The sequence below is a fragment of the Zootermopsis nevadensis genome, unplaced genomic scaffold (genome assembly GCF_977971745.1).
Source record: "Zootermopsis nevadensis isolate Lab colony 2312 unplaced genomic scaffold, Znev_1.0 Znev_ptg000050l, whole genome shotgun sequence".
Classification (NCBI taxonomy): domain Eukaryota; kingdom Metazoa; phylum Arthropoda; class Insecta; order Blattodea; family Termopsidae; genus Zootermopsis; species Zootermopsis nevadensis.
In genome coordinates, this window is record NW_028259182.1 from 2,801,422 (window position 1) to 2,818,477 (window position 17,056).

The following is a 17,056-nucleotide window of genomic DNA, read 5'->3' on the forward strand; positions in this document are numbered from 1 at the left end:
CGTTACTTGTGTTACACACTGCGAATTTGAACTACTGGTAACATAAACATTTGTTGCAGTGAAGCACTTTTGCTTCTTTTCTCAGAATTCAGAAAAATTCTTTTGTCTTCTATTTAGATAAAAATAGTGGTTATAAATCTGTGCTGGAAAAGAGAAAACTCCCAAAATCTGGATTCTCATTTGAGAATCTGTTTTTAATTCCAATGCTTACCCTGTTCCATTTTTCTCCAAATTTGGACCAGAATGTCACTTTTGTTGATGTGCTGTGCCCTGTCTGCTGATCAAACACCTTGCATTTGTTAAATGGGGGGCTGTAAAGGTGCAAACTGACAGCAGGGTTTACATTGCTCAGATTCTCTACTCTGTGGAGACCAATTGAGTCTGCAAACAGTATTCAAGATAGGTGATTATCTCTGTTCATTGAAATCTGTGTTTAGAAATACAAATAATGTACTTAAATTAGCAGCCATGCATTACTTTTCCTTTGTGGTCTTCTGGGTTGTGATGTACGCAGTCTTGTTACCAACATTCCTCTGAGGTGTTTACCAACATTCTCCTGAAGACTGCATGGCATCACAACCCAGAATACATTTCATTTATGTTAATAAGAAAATCTACTGCCATTCTTTTAAAATTGTTATAACAGCTATAATTCTTCTAAGTCACGGATATCTACGTGACACGCAAGTAATAACAGTCATGTATAAGTGTGTACAACCGCCACGGTGGTCTAGCGGTTAGAACGCTGGCCTTGTAATCCTGGGGTCTCGGGTTCGATTCCCGGGAATTTGCGTTGTCACAGTAGTTTCATATTAAAATTCAGAGGGGATATTGGGTATGATGGACAATGCACAAAAAACTGTTAGGTCTTATCACAGTGGCAGTTGGCAAGATAGTGCTTTTACTACTTTCAACCCACCGTGGCTTCAAAACAGTGAGTTTTACTGTAGCTCAGATCATTTTAGAATTAGAATTAGAATTAAATGAGCTGTGACCATCTACCCATCCTGTCATTTAGTTATGAGCATATATAATTTAGAATTAGTTGACTTATTCTCCAGAAAATCAGTGTGTATGGCATGCCATTTGCAGCCACTGCATTTTTATAGAGATAATTCCCTGTCACAGAAGAATCAACATGTAAGACGGAATCCTAATTACAACATTTCGAGCATTATGTGAGAAATGGCGTGTTCTTTAGAATAATCTAAAAAGTAAAGCTATCCCACTGTACGCCTTGTAGGCGCTTGAGAAGAGTGGAGGTATAGCTCGTACTCATTCTTGACCTCGGCATCACACCCCGGCCGTGCTTTACCCCCCGGGAAAGAACCCCGGTACCCATTGGATAGGTTAGAATAAGCTGCATGGTTTTATTTACCGTTGATGTAGGCAACTTCATTGAGGTGTAGTTCTCCCCTAGAGATTTCCTTCAGATTCTTACATTCATTACTGCTATTTATAGTTTGTTTGTAGGCAGCTGCGTCACTCTTAGGCCAAGTGAACCTAACCTCACTTAGCGATCCCTCCAGAATCTTCATAAAGCAATGTGAATCAGCATGGTCATGGATTGGAGAACCATGGCCTTCACCCCAGCATAAGATCAACAGGTTGAACTTACCATTTCCATCATCCACCAGGTTTCGGGTGTACCTAACAAAGAGAATGCGGTTGATAATAAAACTACGCCTTGTTGATGTAATGGTACGCTTATTATAAATTGACATGACTATAGAGAACGACTTCGGATGACCTTGAAATATTTTCTTCTGAATAGAAATAAAAGCCATGCATACAGATTTAAGATTGTGTCACTTACATATTTATTTGTTCATGTTTTGGTAATATAAGTGAATGGGTTGGTCACGTAACATGATGGGTAGATATGAAATGTATACAGAAGTTTTATCGGAAAGTAAAGTGGTCACTGTAGAAGACTAAGGAGGAGATGGAAGGATAATTTGAACCTTTATTGTATATGAATAGGGGATGCTGATCTAACTTCACTCCGGGGCTTGCAGTTTAGTGGTATGCTAGCGTAACACGCAGGCAGCTGGGCATTGTGTAAGGCATGACGCTTGGTCAGTAGAGGTTAGGATGGCCCTGAGGCAAATAAGTGTGTGGAATATAGATTAATGGTAATGTTTAGTGGCAAATGTTGGTATTAGTGGTGTTGAACTTCCAGATTATACTTCTGAGATCTAGTTGGTTATTTTGTTGGTTAGTTCATCAGTTTAATTGTCGGTTGATCATTGATTATTATTCATCGCAGATTCATTTTCGGATAATAATTGTAGTGTTGCTTTGGAATGTGAAATTTGTATAGCTGACAGTGATGGGTGGATCTATAGCCCAACCTACGTACTGAGTTGTATTCAAATTAGGACATTTTTTTTATAAATTGATGGGAGTGGAGTAATATAAATTTGTTACACTGCCATTATGATACGATACGTGCCTCTTCATAAAGTAATTTATTGAGATGAATTATTATCTGGTAAACATTTTAATTACTGCTTCTATATCCAGAAGAGAATGTACCCAACTTATAAATTAGTCCATCATTATTACAATTAATGTTGTTTTTGCGCGTTTGAAAAACAAACAAAATGTATCATCATGATGATCTGGGTTTTGGCACTGTGTAGGCTTGTTGGTAGACAAAAATGTTTTGGAGAACAATACTGTGTATCTTGAGGGCAGCCCAGATGTTGAAGACAGTATGTTTATCCAAAATACTGGAAATAAAACACTTTTATATCCTGACTATGACATGTACAGAGATAAAGAGTTGTTTGTATTATAAATAGTAGCTGTACTATCAGAAGTGGTGGTCATCACTCAACCTCTTCCCCCTGCTGCCTTTACCGAGGGTCAAGGCCACGGTCATATTTCGGATATTGGAAATTACTATCTCTGAATTCCTGCCAAGCCGTGAACTGAACCCTGTAGCCCAGTTCGTAGCTTAGTCGTAACACTGACTGAATTGTGATTGAGCCACGGCGATCCCAAATACGCAAATCTTCATGTATTTTCACTTTCATAGTAGAGTGCGTTCTTAACAAAGTTCAACGCAACTGTCATGTTCCTACTCCCGGCAGGAACTGCTATAAAACAAATTTCATTATATCGTTTTATAGATCGATACTTAACTCGTATCGGGGAAACCTTGTGATGCCTGGCGGTGAGTCGTGTAGTTCCAGCCGGGAACCGGAAGTGACAGTTGTACTCGCCTTCCATCAGTCAACGGACTGTACAATCGATTACGATACTTAAAAATTTCTTATTTCGGAATCAGCACGAATTTTCTGACTTTTCATTTGGGTCATAAATGCATTTATATAACGCGAAGTACATAAATTAATTATTTTTATCTACAAAGTCAGGTTCTCACTTAAATAAAAAATTCGTTGGATATTATCCATCGTCTAGTAAAATATAAAATGTTTTATATTTTATATTTTACTAGACGATGGATAATATCCAAGGAAATTTTTATTCAAATGACTCTTCAGAACCTGAAGACGGAGATAGAGTCCCATCTCCGAAACGTCGTTTTACGTTTTATATTTACTAGATGATGGATAATATCCAAGGAAATTTTTATTCAAATGACTCTTCACCATCGTCAAGAAGTTTTAGATTTGATATACAGGTTCTCACTGATGATAGAGGCAGCAGGAACCTATGAATCGTCAGTAATCTGCTACGAGACTACATGGCATAACATTCCAGAAGACGGCCATGTTCAAGGTTGTCTGTTTGTTAACTAAACTTGAACACGTTTGGTACACGTATTGTGTTCCATTGTCACGGGAATTATGAGAGCGAAAGTTGAGATCTCTCTTCGTATTGGAATGTTGTAAACCCTGTCTGACGATAATGATGTATTCGGGTAGCAATAGATAACATCTAACTTTCACGTCCTTGCGCTGAAGATTCATTTCGACAACAGGCAGTGAAATTCTGAAGCCATGGCGTTCTGTTATCAGTAACGGAGTTTGGTTGTCGCCACGAGGGCTAGACCCACAGTTGTTTTAGTCCAAGCAATTCTGTTGCTTTTCTGAAAGCAGATTCTATAAAAAAAAATCCTCTATCATATAGGCCTGGACTTTTTTTAGATTTTTCAAGTATCGGTCAGCCCACATGAACGAGATGTTTATGTTATGATACAGAATCCAGTTTATGCCCTTGGTAAAATATCATGCCGAGTGTAGATGATGTGAAAGTTTTCATAAATGTCTGATTATTATTCTTTCCATACTGACCTTTGATGATACAGGTCTTGTCATGGGCCGATGCCTCATACAGAGAAATCTGCTGTCTGTCTCAAGATTAACATTTTGATGTACAGGGGTAACTGGGCTATATATACCACTTCATTTGACAATCAGTAACCCTGCGTATTGCATACAAAGTTTGTTTATCGGTTTCGTATGTTTGTTAGAAGAAAAAAGCTTTAACCAACTGAGCTTTTTAATGGAAACATTTTTTTTTGAGATAGAAAATGAAATTTAAGGGGTTAAATAAGATTACGATACGTTCCTCCTTAACATTGGTAACCATAATCCAGACAGAAGACCACAGTTTGTATTTCCATCGAGTGATGGATGAACATTGTAGAGAGAGAGAGAGAGACACGTGCCAACTGCGCATCGCGCCACGTTTGGGTTGTTGGGATTTAGACCTCTGTTCGTCCTTTATCGAATGTTATCTTACCATAAAATGTAAAAAAAAAAAAAGAGTTAAAATGCAGTACGGGTGTAGTTTTATCCGGTGTCTCGTATGGATGCAAAAGTTGATCACTCAGTGTGAAGGAAGAACACAGATTAAAAAGGTGCTTCAGAACGAAAAGGTTAGATAATTAGATCTGAAGTAAAATAAGAGAAACACAGAGGATATTACATAATAAGATAATTAATAATTTACATTCTTTATTTAATGTTATTATGGTGATTAAATTCTGTAAAATAAAACAGTAGATTTACTGATCAATGAAGGTTATGTGTTCTCTGGAAAGGAAATCCTGAGTCTCTCTGCGTTACTATCGAATCTGTGATCAAAAAATGTTCTACGAGGTGCGATCGGAAAGTTTCCAGACTGCGCGTATAAAAACCCGTACACTTATCTCAGGTATTAAATTCATCCATCACCCTCGAAGTAGTTCCCCTGGGAGTGAACACAACGATCCCAGCGCCGCTGCCAAGCCTGGAAATCTTTCTTTGTCAGCCTGTCAAGCACCATCTGCGATTCTGCCTGAATCTCTTGCCAAAGACTCGCCAAAACGGCTACGGAAACCTATGAAATGCTAAAGCAAGCATTTGGGGAGTCCGCAATGGGTCGTGCACAAACTTTTGTGTGGCATTCACGTTTTAAAAATGGCCGAACCTCTGTCGATGATGATGACGAGCGTTCTGGACGACCATCTTCGAGCACAACGCCCGAAAATGTTACGAAGATTCGGCAGGCCATTCACGAAGATCGACGTCGTACCATCAACGACTTGTGCGACATTGTTGGGATAGGCTATGGGACCTGTCAGCTGATTCTAAAGGAAGAACTCCACATGCGACGCATCCTGTCTGAGGACCAGAAGCAGAATCGACTTCTCGTTTGTCAGGAGCTCAAAGATCTTGCAAGAACCGACCCCAACTTCCTTTCTAAGCTCCGTGTGACTTCTTCCTCTTCCCAAAGATGAAAATTCAGCTAAAGGGAAGGAGATTTGAGACGATAGAAGAGATTCAGGCAGAATCGCAGATGGTGCTTGACAGGCTGACAAAGAAAGATTTCCAGGGATGCTTCCAGGCTTGGCAGCGGCGCTGGGATCGTTGTGTTCACTCCCAGAGGAACTACTTCGAGGGTGATGGATGAATTTAATACCTGAGATAAGTGTACGGGTTTTTATACGCTCAGTCTGGAAACTTTCCGATCGCACCTCGTAAATAGACGTTTTTCATGCGTTGTGATCTCATTTGCTTTGAGTAAATGGTTCTTGTTAACGGAACAGTTATTTATAACTGACAGTGAACCTCCGTTAGTTCGTGTCCCTCTCTTGGTGTGATTGTAAGCTTTTCCGTGTATCTGGCGATGTGAGTGGTTGAATAACAGCAAAATGGAGTTCGAACTGGCACAGCTGTTATGTACTGAGCTCTCAAATTTATTTGTCTTACAAGACGAAAAATGAGTGTGACGAAGAATGACGAAGAGAAGGAAACGCGAAGGGAAATAACTGCGAGAAGGATAAAAGTAGGTATGAAGAGAATGACAGAGAATTGTGAACATCAAAGCTAGTAACGGATGCTCAAAGTTTGACGACGTTCGCGGTAGAACGCATTTCGAGTTTTAACATTAATTTGTTAGATTTGAACTAAAATAAATTTGAAACACGTAAAATTCATGCGATTTTGAGTTCTGTATTTTCGATGAAAAAGTTATATAATACTGGGGGGGGGGGGTCAAAACATAGTAAAGACTAATTTGGTACAGTGCCAAAATACTGATTTTGGCATAGTTCTCTCCTTTGATTGATTGATTGTCTGTAGGGCTATTTCATGACTATTTTTCAGATGCGTACGTTGTAATATAACCTATGAAGTCTAGTGTTGGCAGAGTCATAAATGATGAATTTTAAAGAGTGCGGAAGACAATATTTTGGAGTATCCTAGGTTTAAAATTCGATTTTCTGAACAGTAAGGTCTATCTAACACGCATTGTAGTTGTGATGAGTAAGACAGTCCAGTTGAGATTTTACGATGTATCCTCAAAAGCAAGTTTAGTATGTGAGAGAGAATGAGGGACCCTTATATCGAGAGATAAACAGAAGATTGCAGAACACACACACAAAAAAAGGTTTACGTGGACTGAAATGAATAACATTGAGTGGCGGACAGCGAAATGACAAAATGAGAGATGACTTTGTGAAATACTAGGAAAAGATAAAATACATTGAAGATGGCTGTCTTCCCTGATGATGGAGGCAGCAAGGACTTCTGAAACGTCGGTAAACTTCTACCAGACCACACGGCGCTACAACCCAGAAGACATCCATCACCCTGATGATGGAGGCAGTAACCACCTCTGAAACGTCGGTAAACTTCTACCAGACCACACGGCGCTACAACCCAGAAGACATCCATCGCCCTGATGATGGAGGCAGCAAGGACTTCTGAAACGTCGGTAAACTTCTACCAGACCACACGGCGCTACAACCCAGAAGACATCCATCGCCCTGATGATGGAGGCAGCAAGGACTTCTGAAACGTCGGTAAACTTCTACCAGACCACACGGCGCTACAACCCAGAAGACATCCATCACCCTGATGATGGAGGCAGTAACCACCTCTGAAACGTCGGTAAACTTCTACCAGACCACACGGCGCTACAACCCAGAAGACATCCATCGCCCTGATGATGGAGGCAGCAAGGACTTCTGAAACGTCGGTAAACTTCTACCAGACCACACGGCGCTACAACCCAGAAGACATCCATCGCCCTGATGATGGAGGCAGCAAGGACTTCTGAAACGTCGGTAAACTTCTACCAGACCACACGGCGCTACAACCCAGAAGACATCCATCGCCCTGATGATGGAGGCAGTAACCACCTCTGAAACGTCGGTAAACTTCTACCAGACCACACGGCGCTACAACCCAGAAGACATCCATCACCCTGATGATAGAGGCAGTAACCACCTCTGAAACGTCGGTAAACTTCCACCGGACTACACACTGCTACAACCCAGAAGACAGAAATCTTAAAACTCATCGCCGTGAAAACCTCAGATCCTACAGAGAAGACATTTTACCGCACGACAAACTACAGATTACAAGGACGAATATTTAGCTATAGATTTCTAGGAAAACGAGATTTAGGAAGACCAAGACCAAGATATTTGTAACAGGTCTAATTGCCGCGAGCGTTGTAATGAATAAGCCAGCGTACCAAGCCATGGGGCAGGGTCTTTCTTGAGAAGCTAACAGTCGCTTAGCTGGTTAAGAAACTGCTTTCGAACTTTTTTTATTGTCCCCAATCTACAATCACCATCACCAGTCATCGATACAGCCACTCGTTTCTTCGTTCACGTTCAGTGTACGTGTCCTTATTGACGTCAGTATGATGCAAAACCCGAGATGAATTGAGTCGTAACAGAGACGATTGATTGCACGTCGTGATAAAACGCTGTAGTAAACAGATATATATGATATTGCCCCACTCGTCCTCAAACTAGTGACCTTTGCAGCAAAAGTGATCAATGAAAATTCAGCGATCAAAGCATTGAAAATAAAATATTTCCTTTCATTGAATTCGGAATCTTGTAACACCCTTTTTCCCATCGAAGAATCCAAAGATTAAAATAAGCCTATTCGAAAGTATAATTTGGGCCTTCGTCTTACGTATGAAATTTTGTTTCGCGACCTGAAACTGAGGAGAATATTTGAACCAAATAGGAAATAATAAGATTCAGAAATTCACGTGATGAAAATCTTCATAATTTGTGTTCATCACCACACATAATTAAGGTAATCAATTGTGATTTACAATAAACTATCCAAAACTTTCTGGTATATACTCTGATAATTGAAGCTTAATTATCCCCGAAATGACTGTTTAATGATGATTTTAAAATCGATAATTTTCGGTTAAAAGTGAGCGTGATATTCAGAAGAATTACATTTGAGATTCTGTATACAAGCTTGTCAGAGCTAAAGTGTCGTAAGTCAACAAAGGTATAGAAGAAATATTTTAGGTTATGTTCTCGGTTTATTCGCTTTAATAAACGGGGAATACGTTTCTGCTACGGGCAATAAAACTTTCTGGCAAGGGCACCAAATCACCCAAAGTCTTTCATTTGGTGTTAAAGGGAAATCTAAATTTATGAAACATCAAAAAGATCAGACTTGTTTATCACCTGAATCTATCAAATTTGGCGAATCTCTTCCATTCAGCGGGGTTGCTCTTGTAGTTGGACATGAGTTGGTGAACAAACTCGACGTTCACGCAATCCGAATTGAAAACGACGTACAACTCTCTGATAAGGTCGTCCAGCGTCGAGACGACTGGTGTTTGGACGCACGGTTTGTATTTCAAAAACGGGCCTTCGCTGTACGAGCCGACGCGGGGATTTTGCATCTTTTGGCTCTACTACTCCTTCCTGGATTGCCTTCGTACAATTCTGCAAAAGGGAACAGAACATACGAGCTTATATACCGTGAAAAGATCGTTCCAAGGTTGACGTGATGACATTTCTTCGATCGATTGACGCTTCAAGTTGGTCTGTATCTCAGACATTGAACAATTCCCAACATAATAGACGTATTTTTTTCAAGGAATTAACCTCTTTTAACAAGTTTTTAGAGTGTAATTTATTTCGAACGTTGTTTAGCTTATGTTAGAAACAAGAAACTCGGTTAACTATTCTGACCCATCCCGTGTTATCACTTACGTCTTCAGATGTTTAGCAACACAGTCGAATTTTCAGTCGAAAATTAGTGTATAATAAGTTGGAATGTGTCGTGGCTTAATGTAACGTACCATCGAGTTATTTATCTAGAGGGCTCAGGAAAATCACGAATATATCTCGGTCAAGATAGCTGACCTCTAGAATTCGAAGCAGGAGCGACTTTCGTTCTGAAGTTATAATAAACAACGCACAAGAGATTAAGTTTTTATGTTGTCACATAAACGCAGTTACATAAAGCAGGATGTTTCATACGTAAGCCTACGTCTTCGATTTAGAATTGACGTCAGACAATTTGTGTTCTTTTGCTATGAAAAACTTCAATTCTCCAACATCGCTTGGTACTTCTGTAACAAATTATATAAACTGTTTCTTTTACCTCATTATTTAGTAACCCAGATAAATCTCGGTTGTGATCCAAACCAATTCGAAATCAGCGTTACGGATTTATCGCCATTTTATGCATATTTGTTTGAAATAAACGTATATGCTCTGCGAATAAATATATGTTAAATGTATCGCCCTGATGATGGAGGCAGTAAGGGCCTCTGAAACGTCGGTAAACGTTCACCAAACGGCGGAACAACCCAGAAGACAGCCATCTTCTGAATCACCGTCGTAAACTCCAGAGTGGATTAATAAAGGAAAGAAAAAATATTCGAATAAATTGAAGTCAGGTGGTGTTGGAGGTCAAATAATTTCAACGTAGTTAACAGACTCTCAGATCAGGACTATCGATAAACTGCTCTTTTATAAGCGTAAAATAATTGCATAGCACACGCATAGAAACATTTGAATAACTTGTTTTAGATTGTAGAGTGTAGTCGTGAGCCATTAATGGCACATGTGGGAATAAGCACATGCAGTAACTTGATAGGTTAGCATAGTTCTTCTTAACTTGACAGAATAATAGAGCAACCTAACCTAACATAACCTAACATAACCTAACATAACCTAAGTTAACCTAACTAACTTAACCTAACCTAACCTAACCTAACTTAACCTAACTAACCTAACCTAACATAACCTAACCTAACCTAACCTAACATAACATAACCTAACCTAACCTAACTTAACCTATCACGTTTTGTAAAGCGTTGCGCATTTTCTAGGAATTCTTCGCGGCAAAAGTTACAGAAAACTCCGGTTACCTTTAGTTGAACACTAAAGTTGTTTCTCTCACAATCATATTTGATAACAACCACAGTACTTTCTAATTTATTAGATATTAATTCGATTTTCCTTTCTCACCTCCCACTCACAACATTGACTTATGTCAATGGAATTATTATTAATATAATCCACATTATTTATATGAATGACTTCCATTTGGCATCCTGCTTGTTTGTATGTATTTATTTTACTTTTTTCTCCCTTTTTAACCCGTGATTTTTGACGTAAATACGTCTATACGGAAGGGACATTTGGCAAAACAGCGTTAGGAAAATGTGTGAGATCCATACCAACAATTTGTAAATATGGACCGACAATGGTCAGTTTTTATATGAACTCCTGCGTGCATAACAAAGCTTTACTCCTTTACCAAAGAAAGTAATTGTTATGTTATCTGTTTATTCGACATTGTTGTGTTTCATTACTGCCGTCAACAATCCGCTTTCGTTATTGCGGAAAGAGCTCTGCTGTGAATCGCTTGTAGAAGAAGTGCGTCGTAGAGTAGATAATTTTGTACTGGTAAAAACGTTTTGGAATATCACAGGTACTTGTCTTATATAAGAATTGTTAAGAAATCTGTGCTATTGTCCTCCACTCTCTCCATTTTAGTTTTGATTAAATTGCTCATTGCGGGTGGACGTCGTGGTCTCTTACAATTGAACAAAGTTTGAGGTTAGGGATTCCTATTTATTATTATTGTTCATCACGTTAAGCGCCCGCCTCTCGAAAACCGTAAGAGATGGATCTGGACATATTGCGTACGAAATACGTATTACGTCTTGAGCTTTCCATATCTGTTTTCAGATTTTATATATCACAAACGGTTTAGGTTCTACAAACATTTATTTATACAAATAAAGGAGCATCGCACTTCGCGCTACTACTGCGTTTGCGCAGTTACGTCATACTATGTAGAGATAACAAGATAGGTGACATTGAAGCTAAAAGAGTCCATAATGCAGAATATATGATACAGTACAGAAAACGTAAAAATAAAATAAAAATAGAAGTATTAAATAATGTATCTGAAGTTCCCAATGCAACAGAATATTTTCATAAGCATTTTAATGAAAATAAATTTGGATACGCTTGCAATGTATGTGATCGGTTATGGTTTGAAAAAGATCTGAAACAAGTTACTGATCGCCATATAGTCTATACGTAAGGGTCATTCAGCAAAAACAGTTACGAAGACGTGTAAGATCGAGCGCCGAGTCACCTTTAAATGTTCATTCCTCAGGAATGGTAAGAATAAGGGTAATGTAACCTTTATATAAAATGATCAGTAAATAAAGACCTTTAAGAATCTGTAATATATTTTATTGTAATTATAATTATTTATACATTTATTATAATTTTAATGAACCAATGTGTACAATTTTCAATGCATCTCGCGCGTTAAGGGGCCCGCCTCTCGAAAACCGTAAGAGATGGATCTGGACATATTTCGTACGAAATACGTATTACGTCTTGAGCTTTCCATATCTGTTTTCAGATCTTACATATCACAAATGGTTTACGTTCTACAAATATTTATTTATACAAACAAAGGCGCATCGCACTTCCCGCTACTACTGCGTTTGCGCAGTTACGTCAGATTCTCCAGAACCGTGGATCCTCTGTCAATGTTTTTGTTTATTGGCCTTTGGGATGTTTTGGTAGCGCGTAATTAAATAAAAATAAATCAAATAAAGGTGTGAAACAGTTTCGGCGAATTATCACTTACACATAAATTGTTAATTTCACAAAATTGGTCTGTTTGTGTGTACGGGAGGGGGGGAGGGGGGGACTGTTGGTTTTGTTCGCCCAAGGCGCCATTTTTCCTAAGACTGTATCTATATCTCTATTTCGAAATACATCTCAATGGTGTGATACTAGATAACACGCGGACAACTTAAACTTTTTGCTTTTATAAGCAACATTTCCTCTTTTAGCTGGCGCGAGGCATGCCGGGTGACTTCAAGCATTGTACCCACAGTTGATATACAGGAAAGTTAAATTATAATACGCACTTTCATTTATATAATAACATTCACATATGATTGTGTTAATTAGTAACGTCTTCATTTTTTATCTGATTTTATTAAGGAATTTATTACATCATCCAAGCTCCTTACGATAGCGAGAGGTCACACAATCTTCTTCAAATCTGACATGTTTTAACCCCCCTGCCTTTCCGTTGGGAGCAAAATTTTATAGCAAATTTATCACAAAATTTATAAAAAAAAATTCCTGCCCTTAAGGAAACAGAGATCAATGTCGGCTCAGTTGACAGACAAAATTGTAATCACCATACATTTACTTCGCAGTAGAAACCGTTATGAACAATTCTTGTTGGTAAACAGCTGATTACAGCTGACCTGCGCAGTGGAGAGGTGGGATGGGTCATTACTATCGGCAGTTATTTTGCATTTAACACGTATCGAAAAGGTCGATGTTAAACAACGAGAGATCGATCATTCACATTGCGAAGAAAAACGCCAACCTGTGAATTATATTTCACTCTAATGCTTTCCTCACCCACGCCAGTGTCGCGTTAACAAAGGTCATTATGATCCTGCCAGTAATAAAGTTTCCATTTGACATCTACGACGAAAAAGGTAAAATAGGACACCACTCGTCGATCTTGGTACTTAACACTCGTCACTGACGATAAGACAAGTGGATTTGTTGAACTCTGCATATCAGCTTTCACCTTTTGCTTGTATTTCGTTAAGTATAATAATTTTAATTAATATTGTAGATCAGTAATGCAAAACCCATGGTCCGCATGCAGACTGCTCGATTCGACTCGCGAGTTAATTCCGCTAAACATAAACCAAAAGTCTTGATTTTACCTCGACATATTTTAAAAATAATATACAGGACGATCTCAAAAGAATCTTAACACTTTCAAAATTACACGGATAACAAATGAAACGCACTTCGATCTTCACGCTCACGCCAGTCGATGGAGAAAAAGCTCATACTTTTGTTTCAAATGACCCGAGTGATTGTTGTTATTGCGCGCCTCCGCTAGATGCCACTAGTTTCAAAAATGGCTACCCCCACAATAGAGAATTTCTTTTGTCTTGTAGTTAGCGAAGAAAAGATCTGTAACAGCGAGGCATCGTGAATTTCACATGGAACCACTCAGCTAAGTATTAATTTACGCCTTATACAAGAAATTCGTATCAAAACTACCATAACTAATTAGATATTTTTTCCCAAAAATTCAATTTTTAAGAGTAAATCTAGAAATACGTTCTATGACGAAAGACAGGGAAGTTTGCCTCTGAGATTCTACATTTATACGCTTATGTTTTTGGAATGTAGGAATCTTTGTATCAGCCGTCAAGCTTTACCAGTTTTTAGAGTGGATCCCCCACACACACTCATCCAATACCAAGTATAAAAGAAGTAGGTTTGGAGATGAAACACACGGACAGACATGACTTTTCCATTACAGGTTCATTTTAATCGCGTTAAAACAGGTAGCATTGCGGTTCTTAATTCTGTTGTTTATTTAAATCAACAAAACGATCTTCCACTCAGTAGCACAACATATTCCAAACTTTATATTTTACAATTACATTTCTATCCTCCGCATGGCTGCCAACGTATGTAATATTTAATCTTATCATTTGATTTCCGAAAGAAATTTTATTTTAGACTTACGTCTCTTAAAAAAAATACTGAATTAATTATGTCTCCTGGTGCTTATGCGCGGCAGAAATTGTTATTAATTTACAAATAAGTTCATTACGTGGTCTCCTGTAAACTTTCGGATTCCATAAAATACCAGGAATTTCTTGTTTGGAGAAACTGATGGCTTCTCGAGTGAGATTCCTTTCCACGTCACCACTGAAAATCTACAACGCAATTGAACAATGTTACAAGAAGTTTTATCTAGTACAACAGTTGTTTTTACTGTTATACCCTATCCTCTGTCTCCGCATTAGACTTCTAAATCAAGACTGTACAAAGTACGACCCGTGGGGTCATTTTATCAGGCCTGAGAATCTTATAAATCTTCGTCGTTTGCATTCAGACTTTATTTTTTTAATAAGACATATCAAATACCGAAAAATCATGATTTAACAAATAATTGTACAATTTTGAATAAGAAAGTAGCATACATTTATACAGAAGACGTCTACATTAGGCATAAAAAGGAATTGTTAGGTCTCTAACAATTTCTGATTTAAAGAATCATATGAATAAAAATTTTCTTGGATATTATCCATCGTCTAGTAAATATAAAACGTAAAACGACGTTTCGGAGATGGGACTCTATATGAAGACGGAGATAGAGTCCCATCTCCGAAACGTCGTTTTACGTTTTATATTTACTAGACGATGGATAATATCCAAGGAAAGTTTTATTCAAATGACTCTTCAGAACCTGAAGACGGAGATAGAGTCCCATCTCCGAAACGTTGTTTTACGTTTTATATTTACTAGACGATGGATAATATCCAAGAAAATTTTTATTCAAATGACTCTTCAGAACCTGAATACGGAGATAGAGTCCCATCTCCGAAACGTCGTTTTACGTTTTATATTTACTAGACGATGGATAATATCCAAGTAAATTTTTATTCAAATGACTCTTCACCATCGTCAAGAAGTTTTAGATTTGATATAAAGAATCATAATTTTTTTTTTATAAACCACGATAAATCACATGTATCCTTCCATAGATTTTGCTCACTACCATTTGTCCGTCGGGGTCTCTATATCCTCTTAACTATGTTTTAAGTATATCTTAATTAACTTGTATCTAATGGAAAATATACCACATCTTACAACCACACTAAATAATGACTCATACAGTTACTCAAACTCGCCAGGTTGGATAAGTTAAAAGCGTTCAATCTGTTCATTTATAAGTTCTGATTTTGAAAATTTAGGTTAAGTCTTCCATAGTTTTCTATGTTATGTCTCTAGGGACATTTTAACATGGTCATGTCCTCAGTTGAAACAAATAATATAGTTGTTATCAAACGATTTTAAAAAAAATGACTGTAGCAATATTTTAGTTATTATATCGCGATGTTGGGGATTGCCAACTCTCGGAGGTATATTTGATTTATTATATTGGCCAACTTACGATTATAAACAATGCTCAGTATAGGTGTAATAAAATGCGTTTCTGTTCAACAAATAAATCTGCAGCTGTAACGGATTTCTAACCGGTTGGAATTCAAAATTAGTTCTTACGTACAATATGAATACTTTTAGACGTTTGGTGAGATTCCTTGCACGAAAATGTCCGAGCGATTCAGTACGTCCCTTAAAACCGAGCGTCACCTACAAAACAAATTAAAATCTGTAATACTTTTTGTGGTTTATCAGATGAAACGAAGGGGAAAGACATTTAATCAAAACAGAATTTGAATCCTGAAGTTGTTTTCAACATTGCATTTATTTGTTAATTGCGTTATATAAATTATGTTCGAACCTGGTGGGGCGTCTGGTTCCAGCTGATTGCCGTGAAAACACGTCTTCACAAACGCTGCGCACTCCGTTCTGAAACTTGAGCGGTCACCGAATGAACTGACGCTACAATCAGCCAACAGAAGACAAATGAAAGTTAACCCACCGCACGCCACTCTGCCTTCATAGGAAACAGAACTTCGTGGTCATGACAACAGCGGTGACGAAACAGAAAAGAAAAAGAAAAAGAAAACATCTTGTCGCTGTGTCTGTTGGCCCCTGAAGAAATCAGGTTCTGGCCACTGCAGGAAAGAAGACCAACCCCCTTATCAGTAACAAAGCGAAGAACTTGTCACGATAACGTTCGTCAATTGTTTCCTTTCAGTTACACCCAAGTTCATTGGTTTTTTTTCCAGGTTATGACTTAAGAAAAAGCTTACTTGCCCCTGTTCACGAATCTACTGACCCTCCGCACGTGTGGAAAGCAAATGGACAGTAAGGTGAAGCATAAAGGATGAAAGCAAAACTTAGCTCAATGAAGCACAACTCATTTAAACGTTTGCAGGACTGGATATACAGCGCCACGCATTCTTAAACCTCGGTACTAGGTGTAGGTGAGTGGTCAGTTACTTTTTGCATGATGCGTTCTTTTCCCAAAATTGCATTCAGATCGAACGACAAATAAACAGACAATTTACTGTTGCCTCATAATTAATCCTAATTATATGTATAACAAATACGAATCAAATAAACTGAATTGCTTCGAACTTTCTTATTTATTTACTATTTTATCTTAGTTTTGGTTTTTCGTATTTTATATTACAAGAATTATGAGTAAACAGTCTGTATGATCATCAGGAAAACAAAATCTTGATCTGAAAGCCTGAAAGGAAGGGTAACTTGGGAGACCTAGGCGTAGATGGTAGTATAATATTAAAATTTCAAGAAAACGGGATATAAAGGCGCGGAATGGGTCTGGGTAGGGACCACTAACGGGAGTCACGATATAGT

The 17,056-nt window shown here is 38.1% G+C and overlaps 1 protein-coding gene across 2 annotated transcripts in view; it reads right to left on the reverse strand.

Moving 5' to 3' along the window:
- LOC110831578 (cysteine dioxygenase type 1) overlaps positions 1-16,269 on the reverse strand; it is an 18,160-nt gene extending 1,891 nt beyond the window's left edge. Inside the window, exons 1-5 of one of the 2 annotated variants that reach the window (XM_022067740.2) lie at positions 16,071-16,269; positions 15,834-15,919; positions 8,906-9,169; positions 1,379-1,650; positions 212-381 (exon numbers count right to left, since the gene is read on the reverse strand). In XM_022067740.2, coding sequence (XP_021923432.2) covers positions 212-381; positions 1,379-1,650; positions 8,906-9,126 — 663 coding nt within the window. In that variant the 5' untranslated portion in view covers positions 9,127-9,169; positions 15,834-15,919; positions 16,071-16,269. The remainder of the gene's footprint in view (positions 1-211; positions 382-1,378; positions 1,651-8,905; positions 9,170-15,833; positions 15,920-16,070) is intronic. The other variant, XM_022067738.2, reaches the window with a different exon arrangement.
- Between the last annotated feature and the right edge of the window lie 787 nt (positions 16,270-17,056).